Source organism: Canis lupus, chromosome 12, assembly GCF_003254725.2.
Source record: "Canis lupus dingo isolate Sandy chromosome 12, ASM325472v2, whole genome shotgun sequence".
Lineage (NCBI taxonomy): Eukaryota > Metazoa > Chordata > Mammalia > Carnivora > Canidae > Canis > Canis lupus.
This window is the reverse complement of record NC_064254.1, coordinates 5,194,537-5,210,066: the sequence shown is the minus strand read 5'-3', so window position 1 is coordinate 5,210,066 and position 15,530 is coordinate 5,194,537. Positions and strand designations below refer to the sequence as shown.

The 15,530-nt window shown below is 38.7% G+C and overlaps 1 protein-coding gene across 7 annotated transcripts in view; it reads left to right on the top strand.

Moving 5' to 3' along the window:
* The window catches only part of SLC26A8 (solute carrier family 26 member 8), an 84,602-nt gene that overhangs the window by 28,607 nt on the left and 40,465 nt on the right, over nt 1-15,530 (top strand). For 6 of the 7 annotated variants that reach the window (XM_025418567.3, XM_025418565.3, XM_049092064.1 and 3 more), the window contains exons 4-8: nt 593-709; nt 2,146-2,327; nt 7,657-7,821; nt 8,698-8,847; nt 14,038-14,120. In XM_025418567.3, the coding sequence (XP_025274352.1) occupies nt 593-709; nt 2,146-2,327; nt 7,657-7,821; nt 8,698-8,847; nt 14,038-14,120 (697 nt within the window). The remainder of the gene's footprint in view (nt 1-592; nt 710-2,145; nt 2,328-7,656; nt 7,822-8,697; nt 8,848-14,037; nt 14,121-15,530) is intronic. The other variant, XM_025418566.3, reaches the window with a different exon arrangement.

Sequence of the window (15,530 nt, the reverse complement as noted above, 5' to 3'; positions counted from 1 at the left end):
GATTTATAACTGAGGTGTAAAAGCATGTGGTAAAGTAGGAGAAGCTACATACTAAAGGAGGTAATAAAAGGGACTAATGGAGGGCTATGTGTCAAGAGCTGCTATTACCATGCTCAGTCAGTTACACACAGGGATCATTATTTTAAATATTCTTTACAGTATTTTTGAAAGTGACTTTTAAAAGTTAGCCTACTGGGGGGTGGGGGATGGGGTAACTGGGTGATGGGCACTAAGGACGGCATGTGATGTAATGAGCGCTGGGTGTTATAAGACTGATGAGGGCAGCTCCGGTGGCTCAGCGGTTTAGTGCTGTCTTCAGCCCAGTGTGTGATCCTGGAGACCCGGGATTGAGTCCCACGTCAGGCTCCCTGCATGGAGCCTGCTTCTCCCTCTGCCTGTGTCTCTGCCTCTCTCTCTCTCTCTCTTTCTCCCTCTCTGCATCTCTCATGAATAAATAAATAAAAATCTTAAAAAAAAAGACTGATGAATCACTGAGCTCTACCTCTGAAACTAATAATATATTAATTAATTGAATTTAAATTTTTTAAAAAGCCAGCCTACCTCTTCTTACTTAAATTATCTTGTTTTTCAGTCCTGACATTTAGTTTGCTGACCAGGCAACTGATTCCTCCTCTCAATGTCTGTTATGCAGCTTTCTGTTCTTCATTAATTTATGTCATTTTTGGATCATGTCATCAAATGTCCATTGGTGAGTCCAGCACTGGAACCCCAGGAGGTGGATGGAGTCTCTGCCTCAATCATTTCCTTATTGCTAAGAACCCAAACTGAAGCTATACTTAAGGTAGAAAAAAAGGAAGCAGAAAATGGACATTCCATCCATAGGGTGAGGGTTCAGATTTGAGAGACTGTGCCATTATTAAGGTCACTGCCAGACAACTCGGCCAGCCACCTGGTTTCCAAAAGAATTAAACAGCATTGGTACTTTTCTTGGTGAAATTACCACTGGTTGAAATCTGCCCTCAATCCAGAAGATCCAGAGGCAATTTTGCCAATATTCCTAGAGTGGATCCATCTTTCAGCTGGACCTGCAGTAACCCAAGACCATGGGCCTACTTTATAATCATCATGCCAGCTTATTAATCTACAATGAGAAAATGTTGTCATGGTAACAAAGCACTCAAATCCATAGGATAAGCACTTTCCTTACCTGAGTCAAAAGTCCACCTACTAATTTATAATCAGAAATAACTGTTACAGGGATCAAACTAGTTGAAGGTCATATAAGCAGCACATTTTCTTCACATAGGTAAACTGGCATAGAAATCAAACCACAAAAATACTCAGTAATCTTGGCATTGCCAACATCTACTTAGTAAAGTACCTTTTTCTGGGCTTCCCTACTGAACAACTGACCACCCAAACAACACTGATCATTTTGACTGACACATGCTTTCTCCAGATATGTTTGTGCATTCAATCTGGTTACCCTCTCATTATTCTAGAGGCAGAGTGATATCCTGCCTTTTTTAAGGACAATATCACATGTCTCTACTAAAACCCATTATATGTTGATATTACATTCAGACACTGAGAGAACAATTATATTTGCATATTTCCAAGTTCCGGGGCACATCATAATCATTTCCAAATACTGATAATAAGGTTACTAGAGTTTTGTTTCTGTTAGGTAATTTAAAAGTAGGGTTTGCCTTTGCTCCCATATGTGACTATGTGGATAGGAGGACTGAATGAAATCATGTTTGAAACAGGTTTAGCTCAGTGTCATTTTGCACCTAGTTAATCCTTCATAAATGATAAGTGTTGTCTTATTATTATTATTGATTAGCTTTGTTTTCTTATCCCCTCCCCCATCATCTCATTCACCATCTCTAAGAGCAGGTAAGTGGCTGAGCCTGTTATGCACTTCCAGCCAATTTCTCTTTGAGCCCCACTCCATACACCCATACCTGGACCACAAAGATCTAAATTCTGGGAATTGGTCATGACATGTGGAACCCAGAGTTCTTTTCTTCACTCATTCTTAACTTCTCCAAGGACCACTTTCAAAAAAGAAAAGTTATTCAGATCAAAGACAAAACAACATCAGACCATGCCTTGCTTTTGTCAAATATGTCGGGTTCCCTGGTTTTAAAACCTCACTTTCCGCCTCAACATCTTTCATAGGTTCCTTCTTCCTTGTGAGTGCTCTGATGATCAATGTCCTGAGATTGTACCCATTCAACAGTGGCCACCTGGTTCTGGGAACTTTCATCAAGGAAGACTTTTCTGCACCCTCCTTCCTTGTGGATTATAACAGATCCTTGAGTGTGGTGGCATCCACAACTTTTCTGACTGGGATTATTCAGGTAGGATCTGAGTCTCTGAACCCCTGAAGAAGAAGTAAATAAATAAAGGAGCTACAAAGGGACCCTTTCCTTTTGTTACTCCTGTTACCCATGGTAATATATCTGAAACTTCAATGATTTATTTTTGGAAAACTTACAGGATGTGTGGATAGGCTCTCCTCAGTGATAAAACTTTTTCCTCCTCAGAAATCATTCACCATTGATTTGGGATTAGATATGGAACATTCTCATCAGTCTCTTCTCTAAAACTAAAGAAGGGCCCTAGGGACTATGGTCTAGAGTTCTTTTTTTAAAATTTTTATTATTATTATTATTTTATTTATTTATTGTAGTCAGAGAGAGAGAGAGAGAGAGAGAGAGAGGCAGAGCACAGGCAGAGGGAGAAGCAGGCTCCATGTACTGGGAGCCCGACGTGGGATTTGATCCCGGGTCTCCAGGATAGCACCCTGGGCCAAAGGCAGGCGTTAAACTGTCTGCGCCACCCAGGGATCCCTGATCTAGAGTTCTATTCATGATTTCACGTGTTGTTTTTTTTTAAAACTCTTTATATTCTTTCAACAAGAATAGCACTCATAGGTTCACATACTATATTTTGAGTTAAGTAAGCATTAGAGTCAGACCTGGAACCCTTTTTCTAGAATTTCAGGAGCATAGCTAAAGGACAATAATATCAATGACTTGTTAAAATATCAAAACTTATTTTTGGTGTGTCTTTGATTTTCTCTGAGAGTCTACCATCTGAAGCTTCATCGTTGAACTAAAGTCACATATGCTAGCTTTCTCTTTTTCCACAATTAATCTACTCTTTAGCTAATTTTTGCTGATCTCTCCTGGGACCATCTTTTATTAGGTATAGATTTATTGGAAGCCTGCAAAGTCAGGTTATCCTAGTGAGCAGGCTCCAGCCCTGATACCAGCTATATGACCTACTTAAATCACTTTACCTTTATGGGCCTCAGTTTCCTTGTGTGTAAAATGGGAATAATAATGTTTGTTTTGCAGGGTTCTCATGACTAAGTGAGAAAATACATGTAAAGCATTCAACCCAGAGTCTGTCACATAGTAAGCATCAATATGTTATAATTATGGTACAGAAAATATGAATTTGGTACTTTGACAGAGACCAAAAATTAAAAAAAGAAGATGTAATTCCTGTGGTTAAAAAATCCAGTCTTTTAGAAAAAGACAAAATAACAGGCAATGTAAGTTAGCAACCTATGAATTATCTACAAGGTCCTGGGCATGTTCTCTTGCCTCCTTTGAGCCTTGGGGTTTTATTTGTTTGTTTGTTTGTTTGTTTGTTTGTCTAATAAAGGAGGAGACATTCCATTTCCAGGAAGATAAAATAGATTCTTTTCCCTGTTCCTCCTGCTAAATACAATTAAAAACCTTAGAATGTTATTTATAAAACAAACATAAGAAAATGCTGAAAAGTGGAGAGAAGAAAGCAAACTAGCTCAGAATCTCAGGCCCCAAGGAACAACACACTGGTGAGTTTCCAGGGTTTTCTTTTTGCCTCTTCTATTTCAAACTTGATGCTGAAGAAGCCAGAAACCCACAACTCTAATGCCTGTGCACATGTACACACACATGTACAACCCTAACAGAAGTCTGTTCTTTATAGCCACAGCACCAAAAAAGGCTAGTGAGGCTGAAAACTTTTACATAATAACTACTATGCTCCAGACAAACATCAAGGGAAAACAAAACAAAACTGTGGTATCAAACCCCCTCATGCCAACCAAGGCCAATCAAGGAGCCAGACTTTCACCCGTACCCACCTGTAATGAGATGCCCACCCACCCCAAAACTGGAATGTTGTCAGAGAAGGCCAAACAGGGAGTCAAGACTTTCATTTCTACTGTGCAGTAATGAGATCCCCCTTCCTACTCCTCAATTGGGTGATGTCAGACATGGTCTAGTGAAGAGGACAGCCCCCTCTGTTGGGTCAATGGAGGCCAAAAGGGAAGAAGTAAGTTAATAGCAGCAGAGGACTACTGGAGAGCCAGAACTCCCACCCCTGCTCAGCAATAATGAAAAATCCTTACTGCCTCAACTGTTGGTGGAAGCTTAGGGAAGAACTGGGCTTCTACAACTATAGGTAGCAATGAGATGGCACCTGGCCCCTCTCCTGCCATCACTTTGTCAAAATAAGCTAGCTAAAACAGAAGGGTTAAATAAGATCCAATGTCTCATAGCATAGTGCCCAAAATGTTTGTAATTGAACTGAAAATTACTTGTCATAGTAAGAGCCAGAAAAATCTCAACTTGAATGAGAAAAGACAATAAAAAGATGACAACATTGAGATGACAGAGATGTTAGGATTATCTGGCAAAGATTTTAAAGCAGCCATCCTAAACATACTTCAGCAAGCAATAATGAACATGTTTGAAACAAGTGAGAAAATAGAAAGTCTCAGCAAGTAAACAGAAAATATGAAGAAGCAAATGGAAATTTTAGAACCAAAAAGTACAATAAAAATAAAATTAAATTAAAAATTCAAAGGATGAGCTCAATAGCAGAATAGAGGAGACAGGGAAGAATGAATGAACTCAAAGAACAATAGAAATTGCTTAATCTTAACAATAGAGAGGAAACAGACTGGAAAAAAATAAAGCCCCAGGGACAAGTAGGGTGATAACAAAATATCTAATATTTGTATCATAAGAGTCCCAGAAAGAGAGGAGAAAAAAGATGGGGCTGAATTACTTGAAGTAATAGCTGAAAACTCCCCAAATTTGGCAAAAGATATAATCCTATGGATTCAAGAAGCTGAGAAAATTTCAAACAAGATAAATCCATAGAAATCCACCCTAAGACAAATTATAGCCAATCATCTGAAAACTAAAGACAAAAAGATCTTGAAAACAGTGAAACACTTTTTCTATGGTGTGAGAGGGGTGAGCAACTCAAATGACAGCAGATTTCTTATCAAAAATTATAGAGTCCAGCATAAGTTGCACAATATTTTGTTTGCTAACAGCAAAGAACTGTCAATCCAAAATAATATACCCAGTGAAAATATCCTTCAAGAATAAAAGGAAAAAAAAAAGAATAAAAGGAAAATCAAGACCTTCTGAGATGAGGGAAAAGTAAAACAATTCGCTACCAGCAGACCTTACCCTAATAGAATGGTGAATGGAAGTTCTCTAAACAGAAAGGAAGTAATAAAAGAAAGGATCTTGGAACATCAGGAAGAAAGAACAATGGAAATAGTAAAAATATAGATAAATATGATAGATTTTTCTTGTCTTCTTGTGCCTTCTAAATTATGTTTGATGGTTGAAATGAAATGATAACATTGTGATGTGGTTCAAAATGTATGTAGAAGAAATATTTAAAACAATTATTATGGGCCCCTGAACAACCCCCTTAAAAATCTGAACATTTATATGCAGATTTTTAAAAATACAATTCAGTATTGTAAATGTATTTTCTCTTCCTTACTATTGTCTTGATAACATTTTCCTTTCTCTATCCTACTTCATTATAATAACATAGTATGTAATATATATACCAAATATATTTCAATCATCTGGTTTGTATTGGTAAGGCTTCCAGCCAACATTAGGCTAATAGGAATTAAGTTTTTGAGGAATCAGAAGTTATATATGGGGGGTGCCTGGGTGGCTCAAGTAAGTTAAGCATCTGCCTTCAGTTCAGGGTCATAATCTCACAGTCCTGGGATCAAGCCCAGCATTGGACTTCCTGCTCAGGAGGGAGCCTGCTTCTCCTTCTGCCTGTGTCTCTACCTCTCTCTCTCTGTGTCTCTCATGAATAAATAAATAAAATATTTTCAAAAATAAAAATATATATATGTCTATAATTTTTATATTATATATGCATGTGTACATACAAAATACTATTTTGTACCATTATATTTAATGTATAATTTATAATATATGTAATTATATATAAATATAGAATTGTTCTATGTAATTATATATAAATATATAATTGGAAAAATTATATTAAGTACACAAATAACTAATTATATATATTCATGAATTTATACATTTATACATAAATATATAAATACATTGATTTATGTAACATATAAATATATGTAAACATAACTATATATTTATACAAATATATAAATTATATATTTAATGTAATATAGTATTTTATGTGTAATTATGTGTACATTTATAGTATTTTACATGCACATATGTATATATAATATACAAATTATATTTATTATATATGCTGAATATATGGAAACATAATTTATGTCTTATATGTTATATAATATATACATATTATTATATATAACCCTGAAGAAATAAATTTAGGTTAATCATTCTTAGTAAAGATATTAGTCAAAAGCTGAGAAGTTTGAGCTGGAATCCGGGTTTTTAACTTTCTTTTTTTTTAAGATTTTATTTATTCACGAGAGACATAGAGAGACAGAGAGAGGGGCAGAGGAAGAAGCAGGCTCCATGCCGAGCACCTGGCGGGACTCGATCCCGGGACTGCAGGATCGCGCCCTGGACCAAAGACAGGTGCCAAACCGCTGAGCCACCCAGGGATCCCTCCTCAGGGTTTTTTTTAATTTATCTTTTCCTTTGTGAACTTCTCGTTCCTCGCAGGGATATTAACATCTGAAAAGGGTTGTCAAAGCTTCTAACAAAAGGGCCCTCAGAAAGGCAAAAGTTTGTCCTGATTACACTGGGTCACTGTTAACCTCACATTAATAAGGTCAGTAGAGAGGGACGCCTGGGTGGCTCAGTGGTTGAGCGTCTGCCTTCCGCTCAGATGGAAATTCCAGGCTGGGATCCAGTGCCACATGGGGCTCCCCGTGGGGAGCCTGTTTTTCCCTCTGCCTATGTTTCTGTGTCTCTCATAAATAAATAAGATCTTTAAAAAGGAGTAATACCATCAGTAGATCCTAGAGCAAGAACTTACGCTCAAGTGCTCCTGAAGCGAGAAGCGTGGTCTAGTGCCTATCGGGAGCTTCTGAATCAACGCCAAGGATTTAGATCGTCAATTTCAGTTGCTGAGAAAAAGAAGAGTTATCAAAGGGGCCTAACAACTTTTTGCTGGATAGCGCCTAATCGACGCCTCTGTGGGTTTGATGACATTCTTTTCTTTTCTTTTCTTTTCTTTTCTTTTAATTTTATTTATTCACAAGAGACAGAAAGAGGCAGACACAGGCAGAGGGAGAAGCAGGCTCCGTGCAGGGAGCCCGACGTGGAACCCGGTCCCAGGACTCCGGGGTCACGCCCTGGGCTGCAGGCGGCGCTAAACCGCTGAGCTACCCAGGCGTCCCGGGTTTGACGACGTTCTGTTTCACTCTGATTTTCTTTACGCCTGAACCTCCTGCAGCTATCGATGGGCTTGTTGGGTTTTGGCTTCCTTGCTACGTACCTTCCGGAGGCTGCAATCAGCGCTTACCTGGCTGCCGTGGCGCTACACGTTATTCTGTCCCAGCTGACTTGCATCTTTGGCATTATGATCGGTTTCCACTCTGGTCCCATCTCCTTCTTCTACGTAAGTAATTTCTACCCTCACCCAGAGATACAAGAGCCCCTCCCCTCACCTACAAAAGGAAGTGGACCCTCCTGGAGAGACTGCTGCCTAGGCGGCTGGGTCAAGAGAGTCTTAGAAATAATTGCATCTGTTCTAGATTTACGATCTTAATTGCAGATGCCAGTAGGATCATGTCCTCAGTTGCATTAACTATTTGGCCCAGGCTTTTTAAACAAACATAAATTTAGGCTTTTAAAATACAGGAATCTATCATAATTCTTCCCATTACATGCCTCATAGCAGACTTGTATCCTAAAACATTAAAGAATATAAAATGCCACATAGTCCCTTAATGCAAGAATGGCATAGAAGCCATGCTAAAGAACATCAATGTTTAAGAAAATTAGTAAAGGAGCAGGCTGGTAAACAGAACTCCTGGGTTTTTTTTTTTTTTTTTTTTTTTTTTTATTCATGAGAGATACAGAGAGAGGGAGAGGCAGAGACACAGGCAGAGGGAGAAGCAGGCTCTATGCAGGGAGCCCAATATGGGACTCCATCCCAGGTCTCCAGGATCACACCTCAGGATGCAGGCGGCGCTAAGCCGCTGCACCACCGGGGCCGCCCAGAACTCCTGGGTTCTTTCCATTGCACTGAAACATGTGTATTCTCTCCTACTGGGCATTATTATCTTTTGATATCTCTTTATCAACTTAGATATATATGGATATATATCCTCCCCTTTGCCTTCACTGTGCTAGTAATGCTCATAAAGACATTTGTGCCCAGAGACACTGCTTAGGGATTTCTTTTTGAACTAATGTAGAGAGAGTGTCATTTTCTAGCCATAGGCAATTATCAAACCCCTTTCTAAGCCTCTGTAATTTTGTTTTCTTTCAGAACATAGTTAACTACTGTGCAACTCTCCCAAAAGCTAATTCTACCAGCATCCTGCTATTTCTAACTGCTGTTGTTGCGCTGAGAATCAACAAATGTATCAGAATTTCTTTCAATCGGTACCCAATTGAGTTTCCCATGGAAGTTTTACTGGTAGGTGTTTTAATGCCCCAAATTCATGCTTTAGATAATTTAAAATGCCTACTTTTTTAAAATAAAAATAAAAACAAGAAAGCAAGCAACCTAGGAAGGAAAAGGATTAGAGGAGACTATAAAAATAATAATTTTTAAATGTATGTTAAATTGTGACAAAGTGGAATACATTTAATTTTTTTTGGAATACATTTAATTTTTAAATAATAGCTTATGTTTGTAAAACATGCTTATTCTTAAAGTTTTTCTCTATTTCCTCTTTCATACTATTTCAGAAATAAGTCCCGCTCCCCCTTATGAAAGTAATCCAGGCTCATTCTAGCAATTTTTTTTTTTTTTTTTTGAGAGAGAGAGAGAGAGAGAAAGAGAGAATGGGCAGGCGCAGAGAGAGAGGGAGAAGCAAACTTCCCAGTGAGCAGGGAGCCGCTGTGGGGCTTGATCCCAGGACTCTGGGATCATGACCTGAGCTAAAGGCATATGCTTAACCAGCTGAGCCACCCAGGTGCCTCTCATTCTAACAACTTTGAAAAACATAAGGAAAAAATGGAAGAAAAGAAATTTCTGCACCTGTAATATCAATTACAATTGATAATTTTGGATTTTCAGCTATTACTGTTTTCTTCCTTCAAATATATTTGGCAGGCCTATGCTCAGTGTTGGTGAATTTCCATCTTCTTCTGTATAGAACGTTGATCCTACCTTTTTTTTTTTAAGATTTTATTTTTTAAGTAATCTCTACCCCTAAAGTGGAGCTTGAACTCACAAGATCAAGTCGCATGCTCTACCAAACAAGCCAGTCTGGTGTCCCTGTTTCTATTTTAATAGTGTTGTAATCATACTGTTATTCAGCCTCCTTTCATTCTCACTATGCTGCAGTAGAGAAATTGAAGGAGATGAGATGTTAAATGGATTGCCTAATCTATGTCATTTGTAAGTGGCAGAGCTGGGCTCACCACTATCTAACAACATTTCTTCTTTCTTTAAAAAAAAAAAATCTACCAATAAAACTTATCTTTTGGAGTTAAAATTAACATTTTTACAGTGACAAAGACATTCTCATAAATAAAGCTCAGGTTTTTATTTTTATTTTTTTAAAAATATTTTATTTACTTATTCATGAGAGACACAGAAAGAGAGCGAGAGAGGCAGAGACACAGGCAGAGGGAGAAGCAGGCTCCATGCAGGGAGCCTGACATGGGACTGATCCCAGGTCTCCAGGATCAGGCCCTGGGCCAAAGGCGGTGCTAAACCGCTGAGCCACCCAGATTGTCCTAAAGTCAGCATTTTTTATATAGGATCACTGAATGCTTGGATGTCCATGAGAATTAATTTCCCCTTAAGAAGTGTTCTGTTAGGGTTGGAGGCAAAAAAAAAAAAAAGTGTTCTGTTGTTGCAGAGATGCTTCAACTTCACCAAATGTCCATGTGTTGCCCTGTATTTCCCAGCTTCCCTGTAGTTAGGCAGAACCATGTGACTTTGGGGCCAAAGCATAGGAGAAAGCATGTGAGTCTCCACGTTCTTTCTCTCCCTGCTGTGGTAATCATAGGGCTGTATGGTGAAATAACTGGGTCCCCACGTGGAATTAGCCTGGATCCCTGAGGCACTATTTGCAAAGAAGTTGCCTCAAAGAGACACTGACCCACAATAGACTCTGTGTGGGCAAAAAAAATAACACTAAGGTCTCATTATTTGTATGTTGCCACAGTATAACCTATTCTATACTAAATAATATAGGTCTATACTTTGCACGATTAAAAGAGTATACGAATTGCTTTGGAAGTTGAGACCAAGCTCTGTCTTATAACTGTTGTCTACTTCTTATGGAGATGGATATTCTTTTTTCCTTGGAGTAGTTGAAAAGCTATTAATTCATAAAAGGCAGAAACTGAAAGACTAATTTTATCAAAGACTTCCCAAATCACTGTACATAAGTAATGGTGCCCTAGAACCCAGGGGACCAGGTACAGATGGAGTTTGGGGAGTGGAGTCAGGGCTAACCTCTCCTTTTCATGGAACCCAGCTCAGCTCTGACATCTTGGGAAGCTGAAGCTTTGGAGTCACCAGCAGATGGCATCGGTGACACAGATATTCTCTCTCTCTCTCTCTCTCTCTCTCTCTCTCTAATTTCAGCTTTATTGAGGTGTAATTGACATAAAAGGTATACATCATGATGATTTCATATGCAAATACATCGAAAAAGAATTCACTCATCGAGGTAATTAACACTTCCATCACCTCACATATTTATCTTTTGTGTATGTACGAGTATGAGAGAACATTTAAGTTTTACTCTTAGCAAATTTCAATTATACAATGCAATGGTATCAGCTATAGTCACCATGAGTAGCATTAGATCCTCAGAACTTATTCATCTTAAATGTGAATGTTTGTACATTTTGATCAACCTTCCCTGTTTCCTTCAACTTCCAGCTCCTGGCAACCACTTTTCTACTCTCTGTTGCCCTAAGTTTGACTGTTTTGTATTTGTTTTTGCTTTTAGATTCCACATGCCAGTAATACCATATAGTATTTGTCTTTCTCTGGCTTTTTTCACTTAGCATATTGCCCTCAAAATCCAGCCACGTTGTGGCAAATCAGCCCTCTCTTAAGAGACAGCAACAGGAATCATAGGGATATTCCTTTAAGCAAACTCAAAGGCAATGAACATTAACCAGGGTTATTAGGAAAGGTGAGAAGTAAAAGTATAGAGGATGCTGTGGTTGACTATGGTTCACAGATTGGTTTGTGAGCTACAGTTAAGACATTCCTTTGGGGGGCAGCCCTGGTGGCTCAGCAGTTAAGCGCCCCCTTCAGCCCAGGGCCTGATTCTGGAGACCCAGGATCAAGTCCCATGTCAGGATTCCTGCATGGAGCCTGCTTCTCCCTCTGCCTGTATCTCTCTGTCTCTCTGTCTCTCTCTCTGCCTCTCATGAATAAATAAATAAAATCTTTAAAAAAAAAAAAAAAGACATTCCTTTGGGGAGTGCTATAAATAGGGTGTACCGTGGAGCAAAGTGGAGGAGGAAACCCAGATCCAGCAACAAAAGTCAGTGGAGACTTTGAATTATTGCAGTTTAGGAATTAAACTTTTTTGTCCCCTAATTTATACTCAAAGGTTATCAAAGCCTGCAATACATTACTTAAATACATGTCAAGTCAAGTGATTGGGATCACTGTCCGCCATGTAACAAGGATTAGAGATGTTTAGAACTGGGAAAAGACTTGCATGTTTCCCCTGGCAGTGAGGGAAATGGGAGAGGGAGGATGAGAGCTGCTATGCCCTAGGGTGTAAAAAGCTTCTTACAGCACTCACCAAGACAGTACTGTGTACACATGCTGCAGGAAACTACACACACCCACCAATCTGTCCTTAACACTCTAGTGTCAAATAGTAAGGGGAAGTTTCAAGGCAATATCTGGGATCCAGATAGAATATACAGGCAAATAATTCAAGAATCCTATAGCTCTGGGGCACCTGGGTGGCTCAGTGGTTGAGAGTCTGCTGTTGGCACAGGTCCTGATCCCAGGGTCGTGGGATCGAGTCCTACATTGGACTCCCCGTGGGGAACCTGCTTCTCCCTCTGCCTATGCTGCCTTTCTCTCTGTGTCTCTCATGAATAAATAAATTAAGTATTTTTATTTTTATTTTTTTAAGATTTACTTATTTATTTATTCATGAGAGACAGAGAGAGAAAGAGAGAGGCAGAAGGAGAAGCAGGCTCCATGCAGGGAGCCCGACTCGGGACTCAATCCCGGGACCCCAGGATCACACCCCAGGCCGAAGGCAGGGGCTAAACCACTGAGCCACCCAGGGATCCCCTAAATATTTTTAAAAACAAAAAAGAATCCTATAGCTCTAAGAAATTATACATATTATATATTCATAATTTATATATATGTATATGAATGTGTATTTGTGTATGTGTTTATTTAAGTTGTATATCAAACACCAAACAAGCATCAAAATAATTGTCTTTTGGTGATTTCCTTCTGCTTTTTAATTTTTCATATTTTCACTATGTTCCTTTGTGAGCAAGCATTACCTTCATATTGGAAATAAAAAGGGTTCCTTGGCTAGTTTCCATACTTCTTGTCCTTTAACTATAAAAAGAACCAAACTTTTCTCTGACTCAAGCTATGATCCAGATTTTTCTGGCCTGTAAGGTTCCCAGCTGTCTTCATCAGATCACAGCATCCTAGGTAAACCAATTGCTATCCTGCTCAGTATCTGAACTCTCAGCGGAGACTGGGAAAAGATTTATATGTTAGTAGGGAGAATGGGGTAAAGCAGCTACATAATAATTATTTTAATACCTGGGCATCCAGTTCTTTTGTCTCTAGCTTAATTTGCTTGGTGTCAGGTCTCTATAAGGTGTAACAATTGGCTAGGTTGTCTATTTTCCCACTAGTTGAAATGGAAAGGAGACTTGTTATTTTAGGAGTAAATAAAAGGTAGATAAAAAAGCAAGTCATTGCTTTGCTGAGGACTTTTTCTTTGTGCTATCGAATGCTGCTCCATATTTACTATTGAGGGTTAGTCAGTAATAGGATTCTCAGTATATCTCAACAATCCCCAAAGGCTTATTTATATTAGTACAGTATACCTAGATCTAAAAACTTTTACAACTGAGGCTTTTATGTAGCCATAACCTGAAAACATCTTTATATTTGGTCCAGATGTTTCAAGTTGGGGAGGATATCCATTTGTTCCCATTGTTATGTCAGAGGCTGAGAATGAAGTTGCTTTTCATTCTGGCTACAATGCTAAAAAGAGCTCAGTGGGGGCACCTGGGTGGCTCAGTCCATCAGGCTTCCAACTTTTGGTTTTGCTCAGGTAAAAGTCTCCCTGAGATTGAGTCCTCAGCTGGGCTCTGCACTTGGGGCGGGGAGGGGGAGTCTGCTTGAGATGCTCTCTCTCCCTCTCCCTCTGTCCCTCCCCATCATGTTCCCTCTCTCAAACTAAATCTTAAAAAAAATTAAACAAATAAAAAGAGCTTAGGGAATCAAGAGTCAGAGGGGATTTCTGCTTTCTTGCTCCACTGAATAGGCCCTGCCTCTCTCTCCAACTTTCATGCATAGGGACTGCCACATATTTCAATCCCTGTCTTGCTAAGGCTATAAGCGCCTCTGCTCCTGGAAGCAATCTATAATTTTTAGATGATCATATACCTTTTTTTTTAACCCCTACAGATTCTTGGCTTCGCTGCTTTTGCAAACAAGATAACCATGGCAACGGAAACCAGCAAGATGCTCATTGATATGATTCCTTATAGGTCAGTAACCACTTTTCAGGATTACTCTTCCCATTCTGTTACCCTCACTTAGCCTCTGACCACATAGCCTGACTGCTATTCTGTACCAGCAGTCTGGCCACAGACAAATTTGGGAAGTGGGCTTAAATTCATTTTAGAATATAGAGGTTCCCAAAAGAAGAGAGGCTAGGACAACCCTTTGTTTCTTCATTGGTCAGCCTCTTAATCTCTTCCCATAGTTGAGTCAGTCCTCTCACACAAATAAACTGGGTACCGGAGAGATTCACACAGTTTTTTCATGGTACATCATGGGTCTTCTCAACTTCCATACCTATCTGACTAACTCCCAAGGGTGGAACAAGAGATGCCTCTGTTTTCCTGGCCTCTCTCCTAGAGCTCAGTGCTCAGGAAATGAGTGTTCCTCTGTCTTCACCCAGTTAGACTGAATCAGTGTCCTCAAGAAACATTATTTCATCACTCTGAGTAGAAAGCTATCTTCAAACAGTCTGGCATGTGGAGCTCTTAAATTCTATCAATTAATTTACAATTTACATTATAATTCCTAACCAGTGACTTTGGGTCACTCTTGCTTCTGTTAGGAAATTTGAGTTCCTATAACCTTGATCAGATGAATCACTTTAGATAAGAAAGGCAATATATTGCAGTTTCTTGACTCACAGGAAGGCTTTTGAAGAGCATCATTCATTTCCTTATACTGTTCATACTGCAGAGTCAGTGATACTGGCCACCTCCCAGATAATACAACATAGGCTACTTTGATGATAGCAGATCAGATTAGTCTCATGTCCTACAAGTTTTCCATGAAATCTAATGATGACTAAATCATTTAAAATTCTGTTCAATTAAAAAAAAAATGTAAGCAGACCACCTAGGAACCAGGGAATGCAGTGGTAAATAAGACTGACTCTTTGCTCTCAGGAAAAAATAACAACGAGATTGGTGATAATTATTTTATTTCATTTGCACCTCACTCCTTCTTAAGGCTGAAGAAACTGAGGTTTACCAAATTTAAATTACTTGCCCATGATCACACAGTTGGTTAGGGGCAGAGCTCCTTTTGAACCTATTTCTATTTAATTCCAAAATCTATAATTATAATCACTATATTATATTTACTCAATATGATTCTGTTATTGATGAATGAAAAACCATACAGTCAACTTTTGCTTATGTTTTATCATAAGATTCAGGGTTTAGATAGGTAAACATTTCAAAAATCTAATTTTAGGTATTGGTTTGAACTACCTGTTTTGTTATGTGTTTATTCAAGGTTGCTAAAGATTAGAAAAATAGAACAATTTAAGTTAGTTCTTTCTGTATCCATGTCTCCTTGTAACCAAAACTGCTAACAAAGAATTAAATGTTAAAGAACAGCAGAAAGGAAAAACAGTGGTTTATGTTACCATATTA